This window comes from Chelonia mydas, chromosome 22 (assembly GCF_015237465.2).
Source record: "Chelonia mydas isolate rCheMyd1 chromosome 22, rCheMyd1.pri.v2, whole genome shotgun sequence".
Classification (NCBI taxonomy): domain Eukaryota; kingdom Metazoa; phylum Chordata; order Testudines; family Cheloniidae; genus Chelonia; species Chelonia mydas.
Window position 1 is genome coordinate 15,190,076 of NC_051262.2, and position 26,328 is coordinate 15,216,403.

General features: G+C 42.9%; 1 protein-coding gene across 4 annotated transcripts in view; it reads left to right on the forward strand.

Annotated features, from left to right (window-relative positions):
- The window catches only part of TTC12 (tetratricopeptide repeat domain 12), a 35,517-nt gene extending 15,107 nt beyond the window's left edge, over nt 1–20,410 (forward strand). For 3 of the 4 annotated variants that reach the window (XM_037882459.2, XM_043534102.1, XM_043534101.1), the window contains 13 exons: nt 1,222–1,410; nt 2,870–2,939; nt 4,257–4,345; nt 5,960–6,128; nt 8,878–8,970; nt 9,492–9,555; nt 10,686–10,820; nt 10,990–11,094; nt 11,965–12,033; nt 13,001–13,102; nt 14,665–14,764; nt 17,991–18,216; nt 20,238–20,410. In XM_037882459.2, coding sequence (XP_037738387.1) covers nt 1,222–1,410; nt 2,870–2,939; nt 4,257–4,345; nt 5,960–6,128; nt 8,878–8,970; nt 9,492–9,555; nt 10,686–10,820; nt 10,990–11,094; nt 11,965–12,033; nt 13,001–13,102; nt 14,665–14,764; nt 17,991–18,216; nt 20,238–20,313 — 1,487 coding nt within the window. In that variant the 3' untranslated portion in view covers nt 20,314–20,410. The remainder of the gene's footprint in view (nt 1–1,221; nt 1,411–2,869; nt 2,940–4,256; nt 4,346–5,959; nt 6,129–8,877; nt 8,971–9,491; nt 9,556–10,685; nt 10,821–10,989; nt 11,095–11,964; nt 12,034–13,000; nt 13,103–14,664; nt 14,765–17,990; nt 18,217–20,237) is intronic. The other variant, XM_043534100.1, reaches the window with a different exon arrangement.
- Nucleotides 20,411–26,328: the final 5,918 nt, after the last annotated feature.

Genomic DNA, 26,328 nt, shown 5'->3' on the forward strand with positions numbered 1-26,328 from the left:
CCATGTTAGTCTGTATTCGCAAAAAGAAAAGGAGTACTTGTGGCACCTTAGAGACTAACAAATTTATTTGAGCATAAGCATCCAATGAAGTGAGCTGTAGCTCACGAAACCTAAGGTGCCACAAGTACCCCTTTTATTTTTATTTAAAGGCAAGAAGTCTAACGTCAGGGTCCTTCTGGTACCTTTATCCTGTCATCAAAATTGAACTTAAATTAAAAACCAACCTTATGCATTCTAAGCCTCTCTATGGACTCTTTCCATCCAGTTTCTGTATCCAGCTGTTTCTTCTTCCAGTTAACTTCTCTTCTCTAACCTTTCCCGTGGTTGGCCACAGCTAAGAGTCATTCTACTTTTATTGGCCTATGTGCAGAAAGTAGAATGTTGCCCCAAATCACTGAGCCACTTCTTCCCTCTTTGCCTCGCAATCTTTCTGTACAGTTGACATGGTTGATAAATGATATAGTCAGTTGCTTGACTGTTCTTTGGTTCATTATGAAATATACTCAAGAGACCAAATAACCAATATCAGTCAGGTTTATTGCTAAAAGCCAGTAATAATATAGCACAGGACAAAAGGTTCAATACAATGCTAGTTTCCAAGAAGTTGTCTTGTGCTGTGTTGTTACCTTCACTTTACACAGAAGGTGTGCTTCCCAAGTTATGCATTTTAGCTAGGAGTATTTATTGGATGATTTTACAAGTTACCAAAACTCTTCACTAAAATCCAACCCATTCATTTGTGCCAGTTTCTTAATTTGTTGTTTTGTACCTGCCTTATCTTTGTTTTCGATACTGGCATTCCAGGGACCAGCCTGTGAAGGTACCTTCCCAGCTTGTTGCGGGGCAGAACATTTTGCCTTTGACAAGCTTCTTATTTTCTCATGCCAAAGCTGACTTCAACTTTGAAAAGTGTTGCAGGATTCTTAGCATAAATGAACAGGATTATAGAAAGACATAGGCCAGTTTAAGATATGTAACTGCTAGAAATATATACAATATAACATTATACTGATATTGTATGCTTAATGCATATTAATATATGTGGTGTCAATAATACATATTGCCAATGTGATTATATATGTTTTTCCCAACATATATTGGTCAACATCAGGATATCAAATGGCGTTTCATTTCTTTCCTCACTGTTCTTAATGTGTATCAAGAATTTGTGGCCTCTTTACTGAATTTCATTTTTAGTTTCTCTTTCTTTTGGTGTTGAAGACTGCATGAATGAAGTAGACTTACAGGAAAGAAAAGCAAAAGAGGAAGAGAGAGCTCTGGAGGAATTTCAGTCTGGAAAGTACACTGCTGTGTCTGTGAAAGAGCTGCTCCAGAAACTCAATAGACCTGACCAGAATATCCTTTATTATGCAGGCGGGATTAGAGTTTTGACTGAATCAATAAAAGATTGTAAGTATTTTATGCAAATCTGTCTGTCTAATGTGCTAATTTGGGGCATGATTCAAATAGATGGCAGTCTTTAATGAGAGTTGGATCAGGCCTATAAAAACTCTACCTCTGTTTTTAAAAAAATGTACATTATGGGCTTGATATTTCAAAAGTTTTGGGCCAGTAAATGCATGTATGAAACATTCACATATTTTTGGGCCTAAAATCTGAGCACAATTGTGTGCAAATTGGGCATGCTGTGCAGAATAACATGAAGAGCTTACTTTGTCAATATTGAAAGGCAGCTCTCTTTCCCCCTAAATGGGAGATCTGCACTTAACTCTCAAGACCGTTGAGGAGATATGTGCCACATCAAAGGAGAAGACACCCCATAGTTTGGGAAATCAGGATAAATGTTCAGGAACAAACCCAGATGGCAAACTTCTCTCATAAATGTATGGTAAACTGTAACCACGTGAATCCATTCTGTATCCAGTACTCTAGCTTTCTTTTGAAACTGGCCACTATTGTTCTGTTCATTGGGATAGTGAATTAATCCTTGTTAACATAATGTAAATGATCAGATAAATCACCAACATTTTGCCTTTTGAAGAGAACATTGAATTTGAAAGGCTTTTAAATGGGCTCCAAATAGAATGTTAGACCCAAAGCCACTCAGACTTTGGACAAATGCGTATCAGATGTGATCATCACAGTTTAGACTCATCTCTACTGAAATCCTGACAAGTTCTGAGTTCAGGTGTTTCCATTGCATGTGTTGATAATGTTGCTAAATCTACAGCAAAGAGTTCAGGTGGTTGAGTATCACCAGTTGTTGTAAAACTCTGGTCTAACAAGATAAGTAAAGGGAGAGCTGATTTTTTACGATTTAATTTTAAAGCATACTGTAAATTTTAGGCCAATTCCCAATGGAGCTACCCAACTTGCACCAGATGAGGATCTGGCCCTTTAAATGTACATTCTTCTAACTGGGTAGCATCCAGTATGTGAGATGTCCTCTCTCTCAGACCTGTATTCTGCTTTAATAAGGGCCTGGACTCAGTGAGATGGTTGGGCTCTTCCTACTTTATCACCTCCAGTCCCATGTGGACTCTGGTGTTGATTTGGATCCTTTAACAGCTGTTTGTTTAAAAATGTTTACAGTTCACAGATGAAATGAATTGATTTGCAAAGCCTGACTGGTGTTTAAATCTTCCTGACTCCTTGCAAAGCACTTTAAATTAAGTCAGTCACTCTGTACAATTACAGACATGAATCAGAGTGCTGTTTCTGCTCCAAATACTGTTTAGAGGATTTTCCCTTTTTGCGATATAAATATGTATAATTTGTTCCCCAAAGCTGTTGATTGTAACCTTGTCACTTAACACTCTGTTTCCAGAGAACAGGAGTGTGCCTTCATGATGATATATCAGGCAGATGGATTGCTGGGCTTATGTGGTTATCTCTGAATTTGTTTCAGGCACTGAACAAACTTTATTTAGAACAAACAATGGATTCAGTATCATCAGTGACAATAAGGTCATAAGACGGTAAGGGATCTCGTAAGGAGAACAGTGCGGTATTACAACATGAGGAAATGAAAAGATATTTTAAAGAAACACAATCGCCTCTCATGAAATTCAGATGAAATGATCAAAAGATAATGTGACAGCCTTTTCATGTCTCACTATATTGACTTCTATTTGACCTTCAGACAAATAATGCGCTTTTGGATATAACGGACAAAACACCTGCTGTGCTTCAGATTTAGTCTCCTGGGTACTCCTGTAGGGTTAGTCCTTTTCATTTCTCTGCGTAGCTGCGAAGATGAGAGTAGGGTTGTAAAACTTAACATAAAAGAATCGCAGATGTAGAAACTCAGTTACTTAATGGACTGAGGGCAAGGTCCGTAGCTGGGGTAAATGGATGGAGCTGTCCTGATGCCAAATGCTGACTTATACCAGCTGGGGATGTGGCTCCGTAGTGCTGTAACGTGAGCTGTACAACCGTTTCTGGGCCCCCGTTTCAGCCCTATAATCGAGGGAGAGGCTCATCCTCCAAGATTTATATTTTCTGCTGCTTATCAGTTGTATATTCTTGGCTGCCTGTTGTATTGTACTTTACTAGTCAAGCACAGGAGCTAGTGACCTTATTTCACTTTAAGCCCCTTTGCTATTCAGTCTGCCTCATGGATGAGAGGATAGATGCTCTGCATGAGATCAAAGCCACTTGCTTAGTGCTGAAATCTGGTTTTTGAAATTCTTTTGGGAAAGAGATGACGGACTCATTGGTGATATATTTGGAAAGGTTCGGTGAGGTATTGGCTGCAAAATGTTATGCAGAAGACATGACGACTAGAAATTTTTGCTGGTTTGAGACTGGTCTAGCACAGAGAGATTTGAGTTGGTCCCAAGAAGTTGAAATGGATGGGAGTGGCGCATTAGGATTCCAAATAAGGCTGCATCATGGTGATCCCTTCAGAGTCTATCAGAATCACTCTCTGTCAGCCACTGGTGGTGGCTTGAGATATGAAGCAATCTGCCCCCTTACCCACATAAGTATGTGGCTTCTTGGTGAGCCCAGCTCTCACTGATCCATAGAGTGCAGGGATGAGCTCAGAACTCTGTCTCAGTAGGGGTCCATGAAGCAGCCAGTTTATACAGGCAATATATCAAAGCCAGTGGCAAAGGAATCTGACTGGGAAATGGAACCAGCGTTCCTAAACATGTTTATTAAAATAGCCAGATTTGGAGCTTGAGAACTTAAAGAAAAAATCCTGGGGCAGATCCTCAGGTAGAGAAACCCCATGGGCTTCTCTAACTCCACATTTTCCTCTGCTGTTTTGTAGATAAATATTTTCGTTTCAGGGGCCTCTCTGTAGCAAAGAAAAACACCGCTGAAGTGGAATTGTCAATTTCTCTTCTCATCCTCTGGCAAGCAGTCTGTGCTGGGAATGGTAAGGCTGTGTAATCAGCATTAATCATTGTTAATGTACTGCTAATATGGCACTGACGACATCTGAAATTATTGTTTTCAATTAATATCACTCCCCAGAGAACTTGGGTCTAGACCTTGTAGCACACCACAGATTTACAGGTCAGATGCAACTGCTGCAGGCATAGAGCTAGCAGAAAATACAATTATGGCTGTGGATCCCCTAGGCAATGAAATTATTATCTATTTTAATGGATGGCTTAAAGCTATTGCAGAGGCTGAAGTGAGTTGCTGTTCTGGGGACATCATTTGCTCTTGGGTTCATGTCTTCCATCATTAGTACCTATTTGTCAGGAGCAAATTCTTCCCTGTTTGCTGGAATTTCTAGCTCTAGTTAGCTAATGTCGGGAGTGGTGTGCAGCAACGAAGGCTTGCAGCCAGCCCCTTCTAGGGCTGCGCACACGTGCACCTCAACAAACAAAGCCAGTGCAGAACAGCAAGGAGAAGTCATTTGCTGTTTATCTTCTTGAGTATTCTGTTGTCTGGAGTAAATGTAAGCCTTAGTGATGTTTTGCAGTGTGTTTTTGATCCATTCCGGCCTAACTTTTAAAACAGAGGGCCAGATACCTAGCTGGAGTAAATCAACATAGCTCTGTTGACTTTGTGTAGCTACTTAAATTAAAATTGTGGCTCATTGTGTCTGACTATGGATGATTTTGGCTTGCATTCTGCCCATTCTTCTAATTTTGAAGCTTTCATTCCATTTTATTATATGGTATGAAGGGCCCATTCAGACAGACAGACAGACAGTTTGGCACTTTCATATCTGTTCTTGTAAAATGGGAAGCCAGAGGACATCTAATAGTGCAAGCAAAATTTTGTTCTCTTGCCCTGGAAGTTCCATGCAGATACCAAGAGTGGTAGCAAAATATTGGTGGTGAGATTCCATGTACAATTTCTCTGTGGAATAGTATTAAACTCATGGGAAGATCCATATTTTTTTTGTTTATGCTCTTTTTGGAAGCTGAGGTCCTTTTTCTTAAACCAGTTACAGCAATGCAAGGCTGAATGCCATAAATAGGTGCCACTGTAGCATGATAAAGCACAACTTGTTAAGACCCAGAAAATCTGTTTTCACCTGCACAGCATACTGGGTGTGTAACAGGACCCTCAATCCTGTAATTCTAGAGGGGTTGTAGGTAGGCAGAAAGGGAATAGCAAGGTAAGGGATGGTATACCAAATGGCACAAAAGGAAAATATTGAACATTTTGAAGACTTGGGGCCAAAATCACATTGATTTACCCCCCCACATGACCCAGCTAATATCCAAGAGGTTGAACTGGTGCAAATGACAGCAGATTTTGAATATTGCGTGAATATGCTAAGGGACCAGCTGCTTTGTCCATTTTGGAGAGTCTGAATAATGTATGGAGGGCAGTACTCTAGCCTTGTCTTTTCCTGAAATGATATTATGTGACATGAACACTCCTGTATGCCAGTCACGTAGAGTAAGGGCCCTAAGTGGATGAAATAAAGATAATAATACATTTGAATGATTTTCTACAGGTTCTGATTTAATTGCTGTAGAGGGATTTTATGGCACATGATGTACGACGCAGACCTTTTCTTTTTCAGAGGAGAATCAGCGATTGTTGTTAACTCACCCTGATGTGAATGTGCAGCTCCCCGTGCTGCTATCATCTGACGTGCCTGATATCCAGAAGCAGAGCTTGGCATTGCTGTCTCTGTACTCTCAGACCGAGAATGGAAGAAGTCTGCTGGTCAGGCACCAGAACCTAACCAAGTACTGTATTCTGCTAGAATCCATAAACGGTTGTACGCTTGCAGTCCACAGCTAAAGGATAACATACAACAAGGAACTCACGCTTAGCCGTGTCACTCAGGAAGTTGAAATTTATGGCCCAAATCAACTAGATTAGAATTATTGGATTCCTGGACAAAATTTCCAACACCATTATCTCCAGGTCATCCAAACCCATAGGGGGAGCACTTCAGTATCCACATCTTATCTAAGGGAATATAAAGTCCAGCCCAGGGGTTGGCAACCTTTGGCATGCAGCCCATCAGGGTAACCCACTGGCGGGCCGCAAGATGTTTTGTTTACGACCATCCGCAGGCACAGCCCCCTACAGCGTCCAGTGGCTGCAGTTCGCTGTTCTCGGCCAGTGGGAGCTGCGGGAAGCAACGCCAGTGGATTACCCTGATGGGCTGCAAGTAGAAGGTTGCCGACCCCTGGTCCAGGCAAAAAAGGTTTCCAGAAGCTAAATTCTCCCTTGGGTGGACCTTCTGTGGCTCCCTCCAGTGGTAGAGCTAATGGGAGAGTGACTCTTCCCACCTGGCAGACTTTGTGGCATCTTTTCAAGTCAACAGGTATAATTAAAGTGGCACCACTGATTACCATCACGTGCCCCTCTGGCCCGCGGTTCCACCACTGCTCAAAACCTGGCTCTGCTACTGGCTCCCATGGTCATATTTGATACGACCTGGGCAGAGTGCCACATACGCATTGAAGGCTGCAGTGATGTTGGAGAGAATTTTGGCCTGAAAACAGGGAATGTCTTTTGTAGCTCTGGCTCGTGACTTTAACAGCACAGAACATCTCATGAATTTGAACCTACCCCAGGTGAACAGTGGCTGAAAGTCAGTTCCCTCTGATGGCGATTTCGTGACCTCTGTCAAATGAATATGGTAATCTCATCCCACTTCCTGTGTTCTTGTTCAGGAGACAGAAATCACCAACACAGGTGGCAATTATTGGCACAATTGTTGTCTGCCTCAGCATTGGAGGCCGGAGACTGACTAGACCAGGAATGCTTAACTCCACTCTTCCCTAAAGGTATCCCCAGATCAGGGGTGAGGCACAGTAACAGGGAAGCTTGGACTTCAGCTGTCTACCCATCTTAGGTACTTATGTGGCCTCCATTTCCACCTCACAATCTTTAATGCATTTATACTCACTGTACCCCTGTGAGGCAATTGCCTCTGTTACAGATGAGGAACTGAGGCACAGAGGGACCAAGTGACTTATCTGAGGTCACTCAGGAAGTCTGTGGCTGAGCAGGAGATTTAAACCCAAGTCTCTTGCGTTCCAGTGCCCACTGGCTAGTGACCTAACCACAGGGTATTAGAGCGCTTCAGGCAGCTTTCACCAGTACTAAGTTCACAAACTAACATCAAAAAAATTCTTGAATTCCCCCAAGTCATGCCTGATTTCTTCAGCTTGTCACCAGAACTATCCCTGGACAGTTTCTGAAGTGGCAGGCCCAGCTGAGCAAACGCACTAAAACAAAGAGAGCAGCAATGTGAGAGGAATACCATGCAACATGCTTCAACTTAAGATAGTTAGCGGTGTGGGGAAAGACATCCTAACTTTCTGCAGCACATGGCAGATTTCACATCCAAGCATGTTTTTACAGCTGAATAGAAAAGGGCTTGTTACTGGAAAAGTTTAGATAACCTCAGGGCACCTCTCAAGTAACCTTTCCTTAGGTGAAAATCAAATATGTGCACTTCTCTCTCTTCATCAAGAGCTTATTAGGTTATCTTTCAATGTGTTGAGTTTCAAGCTGAGTCTCTCATCGTCCAGTAACTGAAATTTATGATTTTTCAGAGGATTGCAGTGACTCACTGAATGGAGAAAGAAACCACAGTCAATTATCTCTGTTACTGTACCATTGCCTACTGCTACAATTAAACAGAGAATAAATTTTAATGGACTGGTTTAAATGAAATAGTTGGAAATAATTGATGAGCAGAAAAGATTAAACAGATGTACATACTTTAGTAAAATATGTACAACATTAATCCAGAGACATTTTTAATCAAAAGGAAGGTTAAAGAGATGAGCCATGTCTGAAGGAAAGTTTGGATGCATTTATTAATAATAATGTCATTTAATTTTTTCATGGTGTAAAATATCATGACAGCTCCTTGTATGAAGAAAGAGTTTGTGCATGATTGTCAAAAAAGAGTCAGGTGTGCAAAATGCACACGTTCAGCTGATTCTCCTAGGTGTTGTGTATCCACAATTGCAACGGAAGTCACTGAGAGCTGCAGGTGCATGGTCACGGCTCACTTGTATGTTTAAACCAATGTAAATGGTGGATTCTCTGCAACTTGAAGTCTTTAAATCATGATTTGAAGACTTCAGTAACTCAGCCAGAGGTTAGGGGTCTGTTACAGGAGCGAATGGGTGAGGTTCTGTGTCCTGCAATGTGCAGGAGGTCGGACTAGACAATCATGATGGTCCTTCTGACTTTAAGGTCTATGAGTCTAAGTGACTAAGCTTTAATCTCTCTCAAAGGATTTAGGCTCCTAAATCGGTTAAGTGCTTTTGAAAACTTTACACTAGATTCTCAGCTGTGTAAATCAGCTTGGCTTCCTGATTGAAACCAACTGAGGATTTGGCCCTAAATCTCACTAGAACTCTATGGGACATAGGCTCCTAAATCAGTTAGGTGCTCTTGTAAATGTTACCCCTGGTGCATATTTGTATAATCTATCTGACATGAGCATTATTAACTTTCTTACAGGTGGCTGCAGATGCTGATTGCATTCGTCAGTGTTATGGATGACAGAGCTAGCTCTGCCATGAGCCTGCTATCTAACCTAATCAAGGAGGAAAAGTAACTTGTACTTCTTAAACCATTCACTTTTTTTAGAATTGTGAGGTCATTTGATTAGCCCCAGAATATACAACGCTAAGTCAGAAAAAAACAACCTGCGGAGCTGCATATAGAATACTCTTTTCATGTGTCTGATAGGGCAAAGAGCCATTTCATGCTTGTGCTATTAAATACGAGGCCTTGGCAAAAATGGAAGGATTTTTTCATCTTGCACTTTTTACAAGAGAGTAACCTGAGGTTTTCCACTCTCACCAGTGTCACTCCATTGGATTTGCACAAGTGTGGCTGAGGGCACTCCTTAACTCTTACATAGTAAGGAAGTTTTTATGCAAAATTAAAACCGGATATTGGGAAAACCAAGGATGTATGGTTTTGTGTAAAATTGCATTTATATTGTTATTTTGAATCCTCTCCAGTTGGGATAAGATTAGAGCCAGCCTTTTGGTTGCTACAAGGTGCATTTTTCTGTGCTAATTTTGTTTAGATCCACAACTGGCTGATGAATATTGCTTTGCCAACAGGTTCAAAATCCAGTGTCGTATCAAACTTTCCACAAGTGTTTTGCCTCTGTTCGCACAGTTGTTGGTAAGAAAGAGCCTAGTTTTTCCATATTTTGCATGAAAAGTGCTGTTTGCATAATTTCTGCTCTATCAGTTCCTTTTAGCCTTGGGGCTGATTGTTCACATCTGGAATTCACATGATTCGTCAGTCCTAGGAATGTAAGAATTGCCATGCTGAATCATCTCAGGATCCTTCCAGTCCAGTAGCTGCAAGAAATCCCACAGCTGCTTGCTACAGGGCATCCTACCCCTAGGGAAAGTTTCCTCCCCAATATTTAGAAGTTGGCTTATGCTCTGAAGCAAGAAAGCAACTTTACAAAACTCCTGAGATGAAATCCTGGCTCTAACAAAGCCAGTAGCAAAACTTCCATTGACTTCAGTGGGGCCAAGATTTCACCCTGTGTGAGGGTTTTTTTTCCCCCCAGTCCTTTTTGTGACTTTGGATACACTTGTCACTAACTAGTTCACCCTGTCCCAGATTCAAATGTCTCATTGACTGATTTTTATTCTACATGTTTCCTATTTAGGGAGATATGGATCTGAAGACAACTTTAGGTCACAAATTAAATGGGTTTAGTGGTTTGATCTTTTCTTTAGCCATAGTTTATTCACATTTCAAATGCATAGTCCTTTAATAGGCCTCTGTTGGAACAGCAGGAGGTGGTTCAGGTTAGGCATGGGTTGCATTAGACAAAAATGGATATAATGAGAAGGAAAAACTCTCTCTCTACTGTTTGAAATGAGTGACGAGAAAATGGAACAATAGCTGGGATTCACCTGTTTTTGTTTTCCCTTTGAAAATATGTTAAAATTGTTAACTGTCACTACCCTTGGGTCTGTCACGCAGTTTGGACGCAACCTGGTGGGGGAGGGAGTTTTATCATTTTGAGGTCAGGATGCAGAGAGACAATTGCTAGTTCCCCATTGGTGTAAATTTTCGAAACGATATGCAGGGATTTAGCTCTGTGGCTTCAGTCAAGGTAATTTGCCAAGTATGATGCACCTCTATGATTTATATGAGAGGAGTAATTACAGAGTTCCTGTTTCCACAGCTAAAGCAGCAGGAATAACAATGACAAAGGAGTATTCTGCACTTTATTATTGTTTCATCACTGTTGTCCTGAATATTCTTTCTCTCTACTCTTGTTTTTAAAGAAAACCATCAACCAGGTGAACCAGCCAGCCCTCGCCCAGTGCATTGGCACCATGGGGGACCTGTGTGCTGATGCAGTCATCCGACTGCAGATGGCTGAAAACCAGGAATGCTGGCAGGCCTGTTTAAAGCTTGTGGTAATTAACTTAATGAATACTACTAGTTCAACAGTGTTTCCTCCAGGGATCTCAGAGCATCTGACAATTATTGATCAGTAGGCAGATGTGAGGTGGGCTGAGGACATCCATGATTTTGAACCTGTTCATTTTGAATCAGATGCTGAATAGTCTGTTCTCCTCTGTGTAGGATGAGTGTTGCTTCACTGGCAACTCAGCAGGATACCAAGAGTGTTTGTTCGCAGTGCTGGGCCTGATGATGAACTTATCCCTGGAATCAAATTTGGTCATTCAGGTATGGCATGCAAGGTTTATTGATGTTCTGAAGAAGCTTCCTGATTGCTTTTACCACTTACCTGAAGCCTCAAAGCCTCAGGAACAGTTCCAGCCCCTTTCTCTCTCATTATTGTATTTGGACCTTATCCAATGCCCACTGAAGTTAATGGGAGTCTTTGCAATCTCAGAGCATTTAGATGGACTAGGAGGCTGGAAGGAGAACTACTGTGGTCATCCTACTGGTGGATATTGAGAATCTCTCAGTCTGCATTGGGAAGGAAAGTTTAATTACACTGCTACGGATCAGGAACATCTGTTTCAAATGGTTGTTGCACAGCAGACATGGGAGTGAACTTCGGGGCTCAAGAGCTAGCCCTCGGGCAGTTAACATTCTGTTCTACCAAGGCTCTTCACCCTGTCCCCTTTTTCCCTCTGTAAAATGATTAATGTGAGGAGAACTCTGGGATCCTTTTTGATTACGTTCTTTTTTAACATAAACATTTAATGTTTCCTTAATATTTTGTGGCAGAAAGTACAGTGTAAAGTTCCTCTCTAGAGCCTGACCAGTGGAAATCTGAATGATGCACATTCATTCCTCTCCACCAAGGAAAGGTTGTATTCTATTTCACGATCTCAACTATATTGCCTGAGTGCAAGTTTGGGGCCTGATCCAAAGCTCATTGAAGCCAAAACTACCCATGCCCTAAGGATTGAGGGGGAGATTTTTCAACTGCACAAATGGCAATTAGGCACCTTACTGTCAATTGTGGCTGTGGAAATCTCCCTTGAAAGCTTCCTTGCCATGTGATTGCCTTCTTAATGCCATTTCTAATTAAAGCTTGATTGTGACCCTTTAGACCTGAATTTCTAATACTGCTTATTGTTTCAGGAGCATGCTGTGGATGTTAGCAGGAGATGTTTGTCTCTGCTTGGCAGTAAAGACGGAAGGATTGTGACGGTAAGTGGATACCTATGAGCTAAGGGAAGATTGTGTAACCAACCCTGCACTAAATTCGCAGCTTCAGGCCCTGAATTTACAACTGAATTCTTTAGGTCAAGCTGTTGCACCCATGTGGATTTAGCTCTGTGGCTCCAGTCAAGGTAATCTGCACAATCAGGATCAAGGGCATAATGATCCTAAAGCCAAGATTTTTTTTTTTTTTGAATGTGTTATTGATGTAGAACACAAATTCAACGTAGTTCTCTGCCTTGCTCTGTTTTGGACTTTTATTTTGATGTAAGAGGCTCTCTGTGTTCTGTGACTGGAACAGCTTGTCAGGGAAGTTTTTTTACAATGTATTATCACCAGGGTGGTTTTAGTTATTAAAATTCTTCCAGAGATAGGCAAAGAAATGAATCCAGAAGCAAAGCACCAACTGCAGACTCGGTGTCTTCTGTTTCAGCTGTTGTGCTTGAATCATTTCCAGGGTATTGTACCCCAGTCCATACATGTGTGTAACTCCCATTAATACCAGCTCTTCCAAGGCAAGCTGGTGGTGCTTATGCGGTGTCAGCTGGGAATATCTCTCCTCTGACTGAACTAATACAAGCCATGCTGATCTATTTTACTTACTACCACTCTGAAACAGTGGTAGCTCTACTGAGCTGCTTTTAACTCTTCCCATAGTTCAAGCTGGCGGGAGTCATGCTGAAGCTTGGAATCACCTCTCCCTAGGCTGAGCCATTAGGAGCTTTGCTGAGTTTGGGTCTAGATACTAAAATGAGCAACATGCTAAAGCTATTGTTCTGTAATAACATTTCCTTAAGGATATATATTTTTCTTGCCCCTTTAATTCCCACTTTGGCCTTACCCAGCCACCTACACAAAGGACTTATTGGGACGCCTAATAAAAGAGCACAGGGCAGAAAGACATAATCGCTTAAGAGAAAAGTCATTACCTTTTAATTTTTTTATTTTTATTAAGAGAGCCATTGGGGTTCTAAGTCACATCTTGCCAGCGAGCTCAATGGCAGTAGAAGAGGCGGTGACAGGAGGTGTGGTGAAGAGAATGCTTAGATTCTTGAAGGTAATTTCCTGAACTGATTCCACTTCATAGCACTCCCACAGAGTCAGGGTTTTCCCTGGGACTGCAGAAATCCCACCCTATTATATTTATTACGTGTTCTTCTTTTCTCTGTTTAGAGAACCCCACCTGTAAAAATGTGAAGGAGACACAGAGGAATCTTACAGGACTGACTGGAAACAGGGCATTGCTTTTTATAGATATTACATCCCCTATAAATCATTTGGGTGTATGTCACTAACTGAACATTCAGAAAAGTGTCCTTATCCAATGCCCAAAAGCTTCAAAGGTGAAATAAATTAATTGAAAGTCTGTAAAGCCACTAACCAGTCTCCCTTCAAATCCTTTCTGTGGTGACGCCAGCTGAGAAGGTTTAGGCAGGGATTGTGATCACTCCTCCTGAACAGCGTGTTAAACAGACAGTGTGCACATAGCTAGTCCATACGAAAGCATACACACCTGCTGCCTTCTCCCTTGCCCGTGTCTCACCCGCCTGTTGTTTCTTGTCTTTAGCTAAGGCCCCAATTCTGTAACTGTCCATGTGGGGCAGACACCTGTGCTCAGATGTAGCCCAACTTCAGTCAGTGGGGCTCTCAGCAAACACAGGAGTCCACTGATGCAGATCCAGTTGGATCCTAATATAGGGAGCTTGGTTCAGAGCCCATGGAAGTAAACAGGAACTTTTCCACTGAATCTTAAATGAACGGTGGAACAAGTCAGGGGGCTGTGATTTTAATATGTCTGTATAGCATCCAGGTGATCGGAGCCCAGGCCTGGTTGGGGCTCTAGATATTCCTGTAATACAAATAATAAGTGGCATGGAAAAGTACAACGCCAGCTTCAGCTTTTGTAACTGGCATGGTAATGGAGTTAATTACCAATTTTGAAATGAGTCCAATACCAGAGCTTTGGCTTTGCAGTCGTACCTGTGTGTTCCGTGCAGGGAGAAGATGGCTTTTGCCACTTTGAGCGCTATCTAAGAACATAGAAGCTAATGTGCCCCATGTGTACGTGCTCAAAGCTCTTAATTTCAAATGTCACTTGCAAAACAAAAGATATCCAGTGGGCTGGTGACTCAATGGCAGATGCACTAGCTTTTCATCTCCTGAAGTGATTTAAGATTGCAATGTTCACAGAGCAGAGAGAACAAATGAGTTTCGTACATGGAAGTATAAAGAAAGACCTTTGTGGGATAGTAAATCTAGCCCTTTGATGGATTTATTCCCTTATCAGCTATTCGTTTATGACAATGCTCTTTTTTAATTTAAATTTGCATAGCAGATTTATTCCTGTGGGTGTACGTAGTCCTATCAAAGGTCAGATGATTATAGCAAGAGGGTTTGAGTTGCTGAAAGTCTATTTCTGTGCATAGTTATGAGCTGGTGGGTTTAAAAGAGATATCAGCATCTCCTAGAAGGATCTTGATTTGATACTTATGCCCAGGCATAAAGCATCCACAAACAACCTTCCAGTACTTGAGATGTTCTCTCTGTTCTTGCAAAAGTTGTGATGTGTGGACTGTAAATTATATATGTTTTTTTTTTTTAATCCTAATTAAAATCCAGGCTGGTGGACAGACCACATCCTGTTATGCTATAAAGACCCTTGCTGTCTGTACTCAAAGCAACAGCCAGGCTCAAGAGGAGGTGGTGAACTCAGATAAAAGTAAGTGACAACTTTATTAGCCCGAGATTGAATGCAGAGGTTTATCCCAGGGCTCCCATCACAGAAATGCTCTTTCCTCTAAAATGGAGCTGAGCATTAATTCTGTTAAACTCCCATACAGATGCCACCATGTTTACAGAAAAATGTACCATTTCACTTCCTAGCTTAGTGCTTCATTCGTCTTCCAGCCATGTGCAAGTGGAAATGTGCACAGCAGATAATGAATGTAGAATATGGAGGCTGCACTTAGCTTAGTAAAATGGCTCGATCTGCAGATCCCCAGACTGGGAGAAATACATTGAACAACATTTAACGGGAATTAATCCAGTCAGCAGTTTACTAGAAAAGGCTAAAGAAATAGGTTCAGATTTCCCAGTGCGGCAACTGAAGAAAGATACTTAAACCATAGTTAGGCATCTGAAAAAGTGGCCTAACTTTTAGAGGTAGCATGCAGCTCCAGCTCCCTTGGACTGCAAGTTTGAAAGATTGGCCTAAGTAAAATAACAGAGGGTGGAAGGAGTGTCACCACAAACGTTTCCTTCGTGTTAGTGCCTTTAAGTCTTTCTGAGTTATCAGCACTTGAGTATGTAGTTGTGATCGTGTGCAGTACCACTGTTCAGAACATTTGAAAATCTAGCTTTAGTCCATTCCACTCTGCAGGACCTTAGAATGCCTGTGTTATACCTGAACCTGGCCAGCACCTTTTGGATCACCTGGTCCAACTGCCGATATCATTATTGGATCGCAGTAGACATCTGCCTCTACTATTTCTGAATGTTGCTATTGCTGTAGTTGAGATTCTCTTTCTGAGCAGCGAATTCCAATCTCAGATATGCCTCATTGCACTCAGAAAGATGCATGGTGTCACATCTTTCTCTTTCCTCTTCTTGGGCCATACCACCTTATTTTGATGATCTCCGCTAATATGGATTATCCCTTTCCTTCCTGTCAGACTAATTCTTATGGCTCTGTAGGTACCTTTTTATAGTATTTTCATCCTGCTCCCTCTATCTATATAAATTAAGCTTGCCTCAGTTTTCTTTGACTACTACTAATAATAATAACTAGCCTGCATGTAGCACTCTTCATTGTCAGATTTCAAAGCATTGTGCAAAGGTAGGCAGGCGTTATTATCCACCACTTACAGATGGAGAAACTAAGCTGAGGGGTCAAGAGACTTGCCCAAGGTCACCCACCTAGTCAATGGGAGAGATGAAAATAGAGTCTAGATCTCCTGACTTACAGGCCATTGTCTGATCCACTGGCCCCAACAGTCTGGAAGCAAAAGACCTGCTTCTGCTGTTCTGTGTCTGGTAACTTCAGATGCAGAACTGAGTAAAACTTTATCCCACAGGGGCTCAGTGCTTTAGAGTTTCCTCTAGGAACTCCAGAGACCTTAATCCTAATTGCATGACTAACCAACTCTTTGTTAAGGACAGACTGAGTGCAGATCATGTTGATAAAAGTAAAAGATCATTTAATTCCAAACTCTATGCTTCTCTTTCCCTTTTGTTCGACTGGGTAATGAGATACAGTGTGGTGCCCCATTAATGTGAGAAGATGAGATGACAAGGAAACAGCATAATGAAGCTGGGGTTTATTTATTTGCAAGTTCATTCTTGCAGGGGGTTCAGAGCAGATCTCTAGGTTTTTAGATCTTTATTTCTCACTAGCCAATTACAAAGAAATATCTGAGAGCGTTGTTTCCTGGTAGCATCAAGGGAAAGATTTCAAAGTCAAGAGGAACTTGAACCCTAAGGACTCTGGCCCATTAAAAGCCACTTGAAGCACCTTCTCTCCTTTTTACACCCCATGTAAGTGCTGTTAATTGATGTGGGGTGTGGAGAGATGCACGTCCTTTCTTCGTGTTACTAATAATGCTACAATGTGATGCTTTCCAACCGAGCTCTGGGTGTTCATCTTGTGCTAAGTCACATTATACTGTCAGCTCAGTTCAGCAGCCCAGATTTTGTTTTGCTGCCGGGAGCCCTTTTAGGTCAAGCTGTAGTTCTCTGACATTAAACTGCATTCCAATCAGGCTAGCAAGTTCAGCTTCTGAAACGGATCATTGTTGGTGCCCCTGCTGCGGTCTGGAGCAGCCCAGCTTCTCGGGAGCTATTGTCACAGCAGAACAAAAGAGAAAGGATGATGTGATTAGGAAGAACAGAAGGGACGATGTAAGAAAAATCAGAGCAGATTTGTGTAGCCCGTGGGGAATCTTTAGCATGAGAAGGACATCGTTTTTTTGTTTGTTTGTTTTTTTAAAGCAGCCTCTCTGAATGCTGTTTGGAACCTGTGGCCTTAGGAGATGCTGCTGCTGTTTGCAGGAGCTGCCAACAGCGCCGCAGCTCCGTACCAAGATGGTGTGCCAGATACTGTGCCAGTGTATATTGGCATAGCTCCACTGAAGCTGGCAGAGCTGTGCTGCTTTAGGCCACCTGAGGATCTGGCTGTATGCATTGCGCTTTTTTTGTTGTTTTTGGTTTTGGTTTTGTTTTGTTTTTTTTTTGGTGGTAGTCTTAGTGCAGTGGCTTTCCATCTTAGCATGGCTGTAGATGCATAAACTGAGCTTATGCTGCCAGAAGAGGGCTTGGACTTTGAATTTCAGATTCAGTGCAGAACTCCGTGGCCAGCAGGAGCACAGCGAAGGGAGGATGCTCGGGGAGAGGAAAAAAGAGCTTGTTGCACAGCTGTCAGACCCCGCTCTGATCGCACTCAGGATGGTATTAATTCTCTGCATGGGAACCACACCTGGCTCTCAGCTGGAGAAGAGGAGGTTGATGCAATTCATTCCCTCCTTTTTCATTTGCCACTGAGCCATGATGGGAGACTAGATTGTTTCCTCAGGGGTTGGTGTCAGTGATGCTCAGTGAAATGGGCACGAGCGACTTGGTTGACCTACTCCCAGATACCAAGATCTTGTGCTTGGCTATCCACTCCACAGAGCAAGCAGCCTGCAACTCCTCCCAAAACTGGGTCTTGGGTCTGGGTGGGGCAGCCCCATGTGATGGGGCGTTGCCATGCTGCATGCTCTCCTTTTCATTTGCATTTTCTTCTCTGTCCAGTTCCCAGTGCTGACTAGTTATTGCTGCCACCATGGTATCAGATGTCACTATTCCATTCTGCCATCCATTTTCAAAGAGCTATTTCTGCTGGTGTCTCTGGGGCCTGGCCCTCTGCTGGACGTACCACAACCCTTCCAAGTTGTTCCTTTCTCTTTTCCCAGAGTTTGATGTGTTGCTGAAGCTCTTGGCCTCCGAGAACGAGATGGTGGTGGGGAACGCTGCTTTTTGCCTCAGCAGATGCTTCGAAGTACCTGGAGCTGCTTCATCCCTGCTGAATTCCAACATTGTGATGATCTTATTAAAACATGCAGGTGGTGAAGCCAAGAAAACCTCTGTGCAAGAGAACGCAGCAGTTGCTTTAGGAAAGCTCTGCACTGCCGAGCCAAGGTATTATGGGGCTGATCCCTATTATCCTTGGGCACCGTCCAGCCTATGTGACGTCTTCCTAAAAAAATACATATATTAAGGCACCAGGGCTTGAAAACTTACCAGGTACCTACTAGCTAGAGAGCTAACTCTACCACCAGAGGTCTGTGGAAAAGACGGGAGATCCAGCAGCATGGACCGAGGTAAACCAGGGCCCCCAGAGCCATGCGGATACCATATATGTTACAGAAATAGTGAGAGAGCCATCAACTTCCCTCTAGCTGGGATTCCCACCAGGTTTTGTCCCTGAGTCCTGCCTGGAGGCTCCAAATTTCATTTCAGTCATGGCAAGTACATTGGCATTCTCACCATTCTGTGGGTTCAGTTGCTCGTAGGGAGGCAGGCATCTCTCTCTTTTCCTCCTAATTTCTTACTTTCTCGGAAGGAGAGATTGTCTCCTCATCTCCCTGTTTTATGGGTGTTGGGATGGGAGGTCTCTGGACATTCCCCCACCTTGTGTCTCCTTGGGCAGGTGCCGTCTGCCCCTGTATCCTGACAGGGAGTAGAGAGCTCTCATGCTGTCTCCTGGCGGGAGGGACAGAGGGGGCATGCTGTCCGTTCCGTATTCTGTATGCTTGGAGCCTTATGGGCAGCACAGGCTCATTCCTCCGGAGCATCACCAGACACGTGTCGGCTTCCCTCGGCTGCTGCAGAAGATTCACAGGCTCTGGTCAGCAGAGCAGACCCGGAGCTTTCCATAGGGATGATTGTCTGATAGAAAACTTACTTTCCACAAAATCAAAACTTGTCTGCCAGAATATTTCAGTGTTGTTGGGAAAACTGTTCCCAGATCTCTTGCACCTCTGTAGACCCAGCTCCCTGGCTCTGGAGCAGCCCACCAGATCCCCTGCCCCAGAGCCAGGGCTTCCAGCTCCTTAGCAGCCCAGATGCCCTGGGAGCCTTGACTCCCCATTGAGTGGATTTCCAGGGCCATCTCAGAAATGTTTAGAAAAAGTCAAAACAAAATGTTTTATGAGCATGAGGGAGTGTGAAAGCATGGGGTAGAGGATCCCAGGGCTTAAAATGGGGTTGTATGATAGTTGTCCATCTAGTGCATATAATAGTTCCAGCTAAACCCGTCTAGCTGTAGTCAGTATCGCAGTGCATGTGTGCCCTTTGCTTTTGCTGCCTGGAGTGGTCTTAGCAGGCAGAGTGTTAATTGTCCACATTGCTGTCTGAATGGGTCTTTGCATGTTGGTGAAGCCAGAAGACACTGGATGTCTGTGTTGTTCACTGTTGGTTTGCTTGGATAGCTTTCTGGGAATTGTTTTACACGGCTCTATAATGTTGCTTCTGTTGAAAGAATGAAAGAGGAAGGAATGGTATGACAAATTGTAGAGATCAGAGAAGTGACCTGAGAGCAAAACAAGAGCGTAAACGTCTGGAAAGAATGTTTACAGAGAGACGGAGAGGTCCTAGCAGACTGCACATTACCCATTAATTACTGTACACCCTGTAGTCCAGTCATAGGAGCTGAGCATGGACGTACTAATATATATGCTGAGCTACTGAATAAAGATCAGGGTGTAAGGTTTCGGCTTCCCAGTTGATGAGTTCTTCACTTCTGCCAGTTAGAGCAAATGTTCCCAAATTGAATCTTTCAGCAGAGAAAATGTAGTGCAAACCCTTGATCAGAAGCTGCTAGAGAGTAAAAGGGAGAGACCTCACTCTTACTACTTCTACTGACCTTAGATGTCTGCTGTAATAGATTAAAACCTACTATTCTGCTTGAACATTTTTATAAAGTATCTCTGTGTGTTTAATGTTCTTTTATTTTCTCCTGCTGTGTGGGGAACAGTAATATATAAGCTTTGTCTGTCTTGCTCCCCTCTTATGGGGAATCTATTGGATAAGGCATTAACGATTCCCGACAGCTTGTGCATGGGATGTAATAGAGCAATGGAAGTTTAGATTTCTTGCATGTCAGTCCTATGCCATCCTTGCCGACATCTGATCCTTGCTTTCTTTTGTGGTTGTTGCAGGCATATTCTTCAACTGCGGGAGCTCAATGGAATGGCAATCATTAACTCTTCTATGAAATACGTGCAAGGTCTTTGAATTCCCCAAATGTTTTTGAATATAGGTTGTTAATACTGTAGTATTCTGTTTGCTGTTGCTCATTCTTCTCTAATAAAAATTGTTCAAAGAGACTAAACAGTCGTTCAGTCCTTTATCAAACTGCAGCTCCCATGGCCAGGGGAATGAAAGTCAGTTCCTTGGCACCATACCACCTCTCAGACCAGATCAGACCTCTGGTCCATCTTATCCAGTTTCCAGGCTCTGACAGTGGCCAGCACTGGAAGGTGTGAGAGTCCCCATAAGGGACAATTATTGAATAACCTGCCTTTGTTCCTAACCCCTGTCAGTCAGTGGTTGGCTAAGTCCTGAAGCCTGAGGGTTTATATAACTTGTTTCAAATGTATGGAACATAATGGTGGATATTCTTGCTACATATAAATGTCATCTTTTTTTTAATTCTGCCAAACGCTGTCTCAATGAGATTGTGGCAATGAAGTTCACAGGCTAATTATCAGCTGATATCAAAAATATCCATGTATTTCCGTGTATCAGTGTTACGCTTCCTGCCTTTCAGCTTCATCACTTCCATTTGCTCTTGTCTTCTGAGAGAATAAATAGGATCACCCAATTTACCTTCACTAATATTCATTATTTTATTTACCTCTGTCACATCCTCTCTTATTCATCTCTATAAACTCAACAGTTCCAATCCTCGGTATAATCAAACTCAGTATGATTTAAAATATAATAATGCAAATAGCATGTGCTTCTTTTTTGTCTGTTTCCTGGAGTGGTTGGCCTTGAATTAGTGGCTATTCAAAACTCCATCTGGCAAACTATCCTGTAATCAATTGTTCTAATCTCTTCAAAGCTAAATCAAACCATAACTACTAATCATCTGAAGACCTGGCTGAGAGAGAAGCCACTGCAACTAGACACTGTTCTGTAGCGGCGGCACAAACCACATAACTGAGAGGTTTGTCTAAAGAGATAGTAGGATCTGAAATTGTGTTTGGGTTCTTTATTGCTGAAGTAGATTGGCAGCTTTAAAGAATCAGAAAGGTAGGATCAAGATGAGGCAATGGGCATACCCACTAATGGTCAGTGAATTGGAAAAGACAGCTTGGCTTAGCATTCAGGATGTGGAAAATATGTCCAGTGCAGATGCCATATGGCACTGAGCCCTGACTTAAGAGCAGCAATAGTAGTCACTGTTAAGAGGCACCCCATTATATACATACACACACCTCAAAGTCTCTGGTAAGAGTCTGCAGAATCCAAACTAGGCAAGAACAGAATTTATGATGGTAAATTCAGTATCTTTGCTAGATGTTTAGCTTTCAGCTTGCAATACAGAAAATATATAATGTGTATGTATATAAAGCAGAAAGAAAAGGAGTACTTGTGGCACCTTAGAGACTAACCAATTTATTTGAGCAGTGAGCATAAGCTTTCGTGAGCTACAGCTCACTTCATCCGATGAAGTGAGCTGTAGCTCACGAAAGCTTATGCTCAAATAAATTGGTTAGTCTCTAAGGTGCCACAAGTACTCCTTTTCTTTTTGCGAATACAGACTAACACGGCTGTTACTCTGAAACCTATATAAAGCAGCTAGCACATAGGACAGTCTTGTTTCATTTTGAAATAGACTCTTCCCTTCTCCCTCTGTGACACTTGTAGATGGCTATTATGTATGTAATCTCTTCTCCAAAGAGTAGTGGCTGTCAAATTATATATTATTATCTTCTCTTTGGAATAGCAGCTTAATACACTAATCTTTCCTATTTCAGGGGAAGGAAATGCTGCTGCACCTGGGGTTTTTTCCTCTCTCCTTGGATATTGTACATGTAGTAATCTGAAGTGCTGGGATGGTCTCATTCTTAATCCCGCTACCCTTAAAATACAGGGATTGGCTTGCAGATAGCATGGGAAATCAACTGAACAAACACATAATGTTATTGTTCAGTGTCTGATTCACTTCTTGAAGAGCTCTTCCCTCTTTAAATTTTCCAAAGGCGTTGCCTAAAAATGAGATTGACGTTGGTATGCAAAGGCAGCTGTCGGCTAGCAAGTGTGTTAAAAGCTGAGTAATGGATGCACAAAGTGAGCTTCCTGAAACCTCAGGCTAGGATTTTTTTCAAAGGAGCCCAGAAAGTTAGGTAGGTGCCCAAAAAGGAGTTACTGTTGTGGGATTCTTACAATGCTCCACAGATTATCAGAAAGAGGTGTTCTGCCCAACAGACCTGTCGCCATTTCTGCCAGCATGAAGTGAGGAGTCACAGCCTCCCCTTGGCCACTTCTGCTGATCAGCCAAGTCATGGGCATCCTCAGAGGCTCCCTGTCACATACGCTGGCTGTGATTCTGGTTTTACTCTGGTAGTCCTCCAGTTACTCCAGATTTACGCCAGTGCGAGAGCCGAATTATCATTCTATGGCTGGGTTCCTTTTCCTCCCTTTGAAGACTTCAGCCTTGTTGTAGTTCATGGATCTATGGGCAGGTGGGTGTTTGCAGAACTGCACTAAGCCACAGCACATGAAGCCTGTTTACCTGTGAGCTTTGCAGAATAGTGGTTCCTATTGCACAAACACAGCTGGTGCTCCAAAATCATCTTTTCTTCCACTGCTGTGCTCACCTTGATGTATGCAATGACTATGGAATCTGGTGCTGTATTCCAGCCGCTAGATGGCATACTGGTTACTCATATTTAACTCTTTAGCCCTGAGGGTATTCAAATAGCTTAAGTTTGTGGGGAAAAATATGTCAGTTACTTTACTTAGGAACAATATCCAGGTGACACCAACTGAGCAATTAGATGAAAGTTACAGGAAAAAGCAGAGCACAGATTGACATCAGTGGCAGTCCTATAGCTGAGGAGCCTTACAGAGATGTTTGGTTCTACCAAAACAATCCAAAGAGCACCAGTTGAACAGAAGTATGTTTACTTCGCGAAAGACCTAGGGAACAATAATGAGAACTGTCATATGACTTTCCGCTGTTGAAAACTACCAGGACTGCTGAGTGGGTGGTTGCCCATTGTAGTCACACAACTGGCTAGTCAACATGAAGGGGCTGATGGAAGCACAACTACTTGAAGGCTCCTCTGGGCTGTTTCTACAGCAGTGTAGTGCAAAGATCCATAGTGTCATGGAAAATCATGCCCCAAAGTCATTAGAACAGAATTCTAAATTCTGCTCAGGTTCTCAGATTTCCTAATGCAATCAAAGTTTTGCCTTGTCCCCAGTACCTCCTAGAAGAGCCTCTTCCCTATTGTGACTTGGGGGAATCTGCCCATTGCACCTTCCACCACTTTTTTGGGGGGGCAAATGTTGACAACTGAACAACCCTGAAGAGCAGAGCCACAGTGTATGATGCAGAATATGGGACAGGGGATTCCTTCCTCCCACTGGGAATGGGATGACTGATGTTTCGATCGCTTGTATATTGATCACTACATCCCCCATTTAAGGTCAGTAAAGTGAGCGCCCTGCAATATGTGATCCCAACTGCAGCTTTGCTTTTGTGGAACTGTAGAGGCAGGAAGCAAGTCTGAGGAACTGGAAGGCCATCCATGAAAGCTGTGGGTCCAGCAACAGGCTGACAACTCTGCTGTGCAAATACCAAACCCTACAACGATCCATATTTAGCGATCTACATGTCAGATTCTCTAAAAATTGCCCCCGATGCCCTGCCCCTCTCTCTATTCTAGGGCCCGGGCAATGGGGCAACGTTACATTTTCAAACGGATGGAAAGAATAGAACTGAGTGGGGAATTTCCATAGTCTCTGGTATTTAGGAATCAGGGAGTGCTCTCGTGGCTGGGAGTTCAGTGACTGTGAAAGCAAAGGCAGCAGCAGCTCTAGCTTGAGGCCCAAGAGACAGGAATGTGAGCCAGGAAGTTGGAGTGATCTGGGAGGTTAGTTTGGCTTACAGTAAATGCCCCTGTGTATTTATAGTGGGGAAATTCCCAGGAGGATTGCTGTGGCCACCTCGTCTGCAGTAATTGGCTCTTCATAGTTGTACTGATCAAAACCCACTGTGTCTGTTTCTGTACCTCTCCCCTGAGGGGTGTGTCACTCTGCCAGAGAGGTTGTTGCTGCTGTAGTCCATGTGAGCCATTTATGTTTTTGACAAATAGATAGTCAGCATTCCTGAACATCCCCCTAAATCCCATGCTTTAGTTCTGAACGAGGGTGGTGCTAATGCTTCTAATCAGGTGGTAAACTGCTAATGGGCTCTAGGAGTCAGTCTGTTGGTGCTGAAAACAAAAGTTTCCTTTGGGAAATGCCTAGGGAGGCAAGTCCAGAAGTGAAAAGTAGAATGGTAATCCCCATGTGAAATCAGAACAAGGGGCCCGGTCCTTGTCTGGGGTTGTGACATAGGCGTGCCCAGGCAGGAATGTTACATGTATATTGGAGCAGCTTCTTGACACTTTACCAGTGAGGAATTCGTGTGGTCTCGCTGAAATCTAAGAACTAGCTGAACCTCATGGTTATTGCAAGATGTTTGGACGGGAAATATTTTGAGAGATGAAAATGGTAGAATATTCTGTTCCAAGGTGTTGGAGATGAAGCATGTCTCCTGAGATGTTGTGGGCCTCACCAACACAGGCAAGAGTGAGATCAGTCAACATCTTTCATCCCAGTCCAGCCCCGTATTTTCAGTCTGGACAGATGCAGGCCGGAATGTTTACACAGACAAAAGAACCCCACAAAAAGAGTCTGAACAGGAGACTTTTAGGGCTGAGCTAAAGTTCAAGAAATGCCTGATTATGAAATGAGACAAAAAGTCTGGGAGCGTATAAGAGAAGAAGAAGAAAGGGCATACGGTGTTATCCATTCGGGGAGCAGAGATACTCTGCCGGTGGGAATGGCTCCTGAAGAGTGAATCCCAGCTCTCTGAACTGGACCAGTTCTGTGAGGACTGACCACTGTCTGGGAAATACCTTATGAGACAGGAACGTAACCTGTTAATTAGTGTAGGCTACAGTTTGCATTTTATGTTTTTCTTTTACCCATAAACTTGTGTATCCAAATCCACTTGGTTACTTTTATTTGAATGTTTAACCCAAGCTTTGTTAGATAAACTTCAGTGTGGTTTTACTGTAGAAATGTCTGTGCCTTTTGCAAAGAGAGTTGAACTGAGGTGAAACCAGTAAACTAGGGTGCAGCCGATCAGGGTGCATTGTGGGTGTCCAGAAGACAAGGGACTGGGCACTGGAGCGTCACAAAGGGTATGTAAAGTGGTAGCCTGCATTGGGAACGAGCAGTGGGCTGGTTTGTACCCACTGGCTGCAGGCAACCAGTGTTTTCCCCATTGGGCACAGACAAGGCTCCTTCTCACCATAAGCAGGTGATACCGATTCACCCTGGACACCTTGGTTAAGCTTGACGTGTGTCAACGGAACTACGTGGACTTAAACCAGCTAAAGAGCTGACCCAAAGTTACTGAATGAAAGTAATTGCAGCATTTGTGCAAACTAACCTATGGCCTGGTATTGTGCATATGGATTATAGCACAGCAACTGAAATTGCAATTTAAGCAGAAGAGGTAGCTGGCAAATAGATTTCTTTAGTGGATTTGTATCAGAGGTCCCACATTCAGTGTCTCCTGATGACTCATTATAATGGTTATTACACGTCAAACAGCCTGATTTATAGGTTGAATTATGGCTTATAAATTTAGAGACTTAATCACAGCTGCCATGAGTCAGAACATGGTTTCTCCTGGTCTGCACTGACCTCTACACCACATTCAGCCTGGGTAACATTTTGTAGCCCAGTGTAAGCTGTGCACAGAGAAGTCCCAAGACACCTGCAGAACACTGGCTGGGGGAACAAGTGGAACAGATCTCGGACAGGTGCCCCTCCTGGAAACTGAAGCCTGTTGGACGCTTCTAACCTGGGATCCAATTTGGTAAATTATCATCTGTTATGGCAGGTTTCAGAGTAGCAGCCCTGTTAGTCTGTATTCACAAAAAGAAAAGGAGTACTTGTGGCACCTTAGAGACTAACAAATTTATTTGAGCATAAGCTTTCGTGAGCTACAGCTCACTG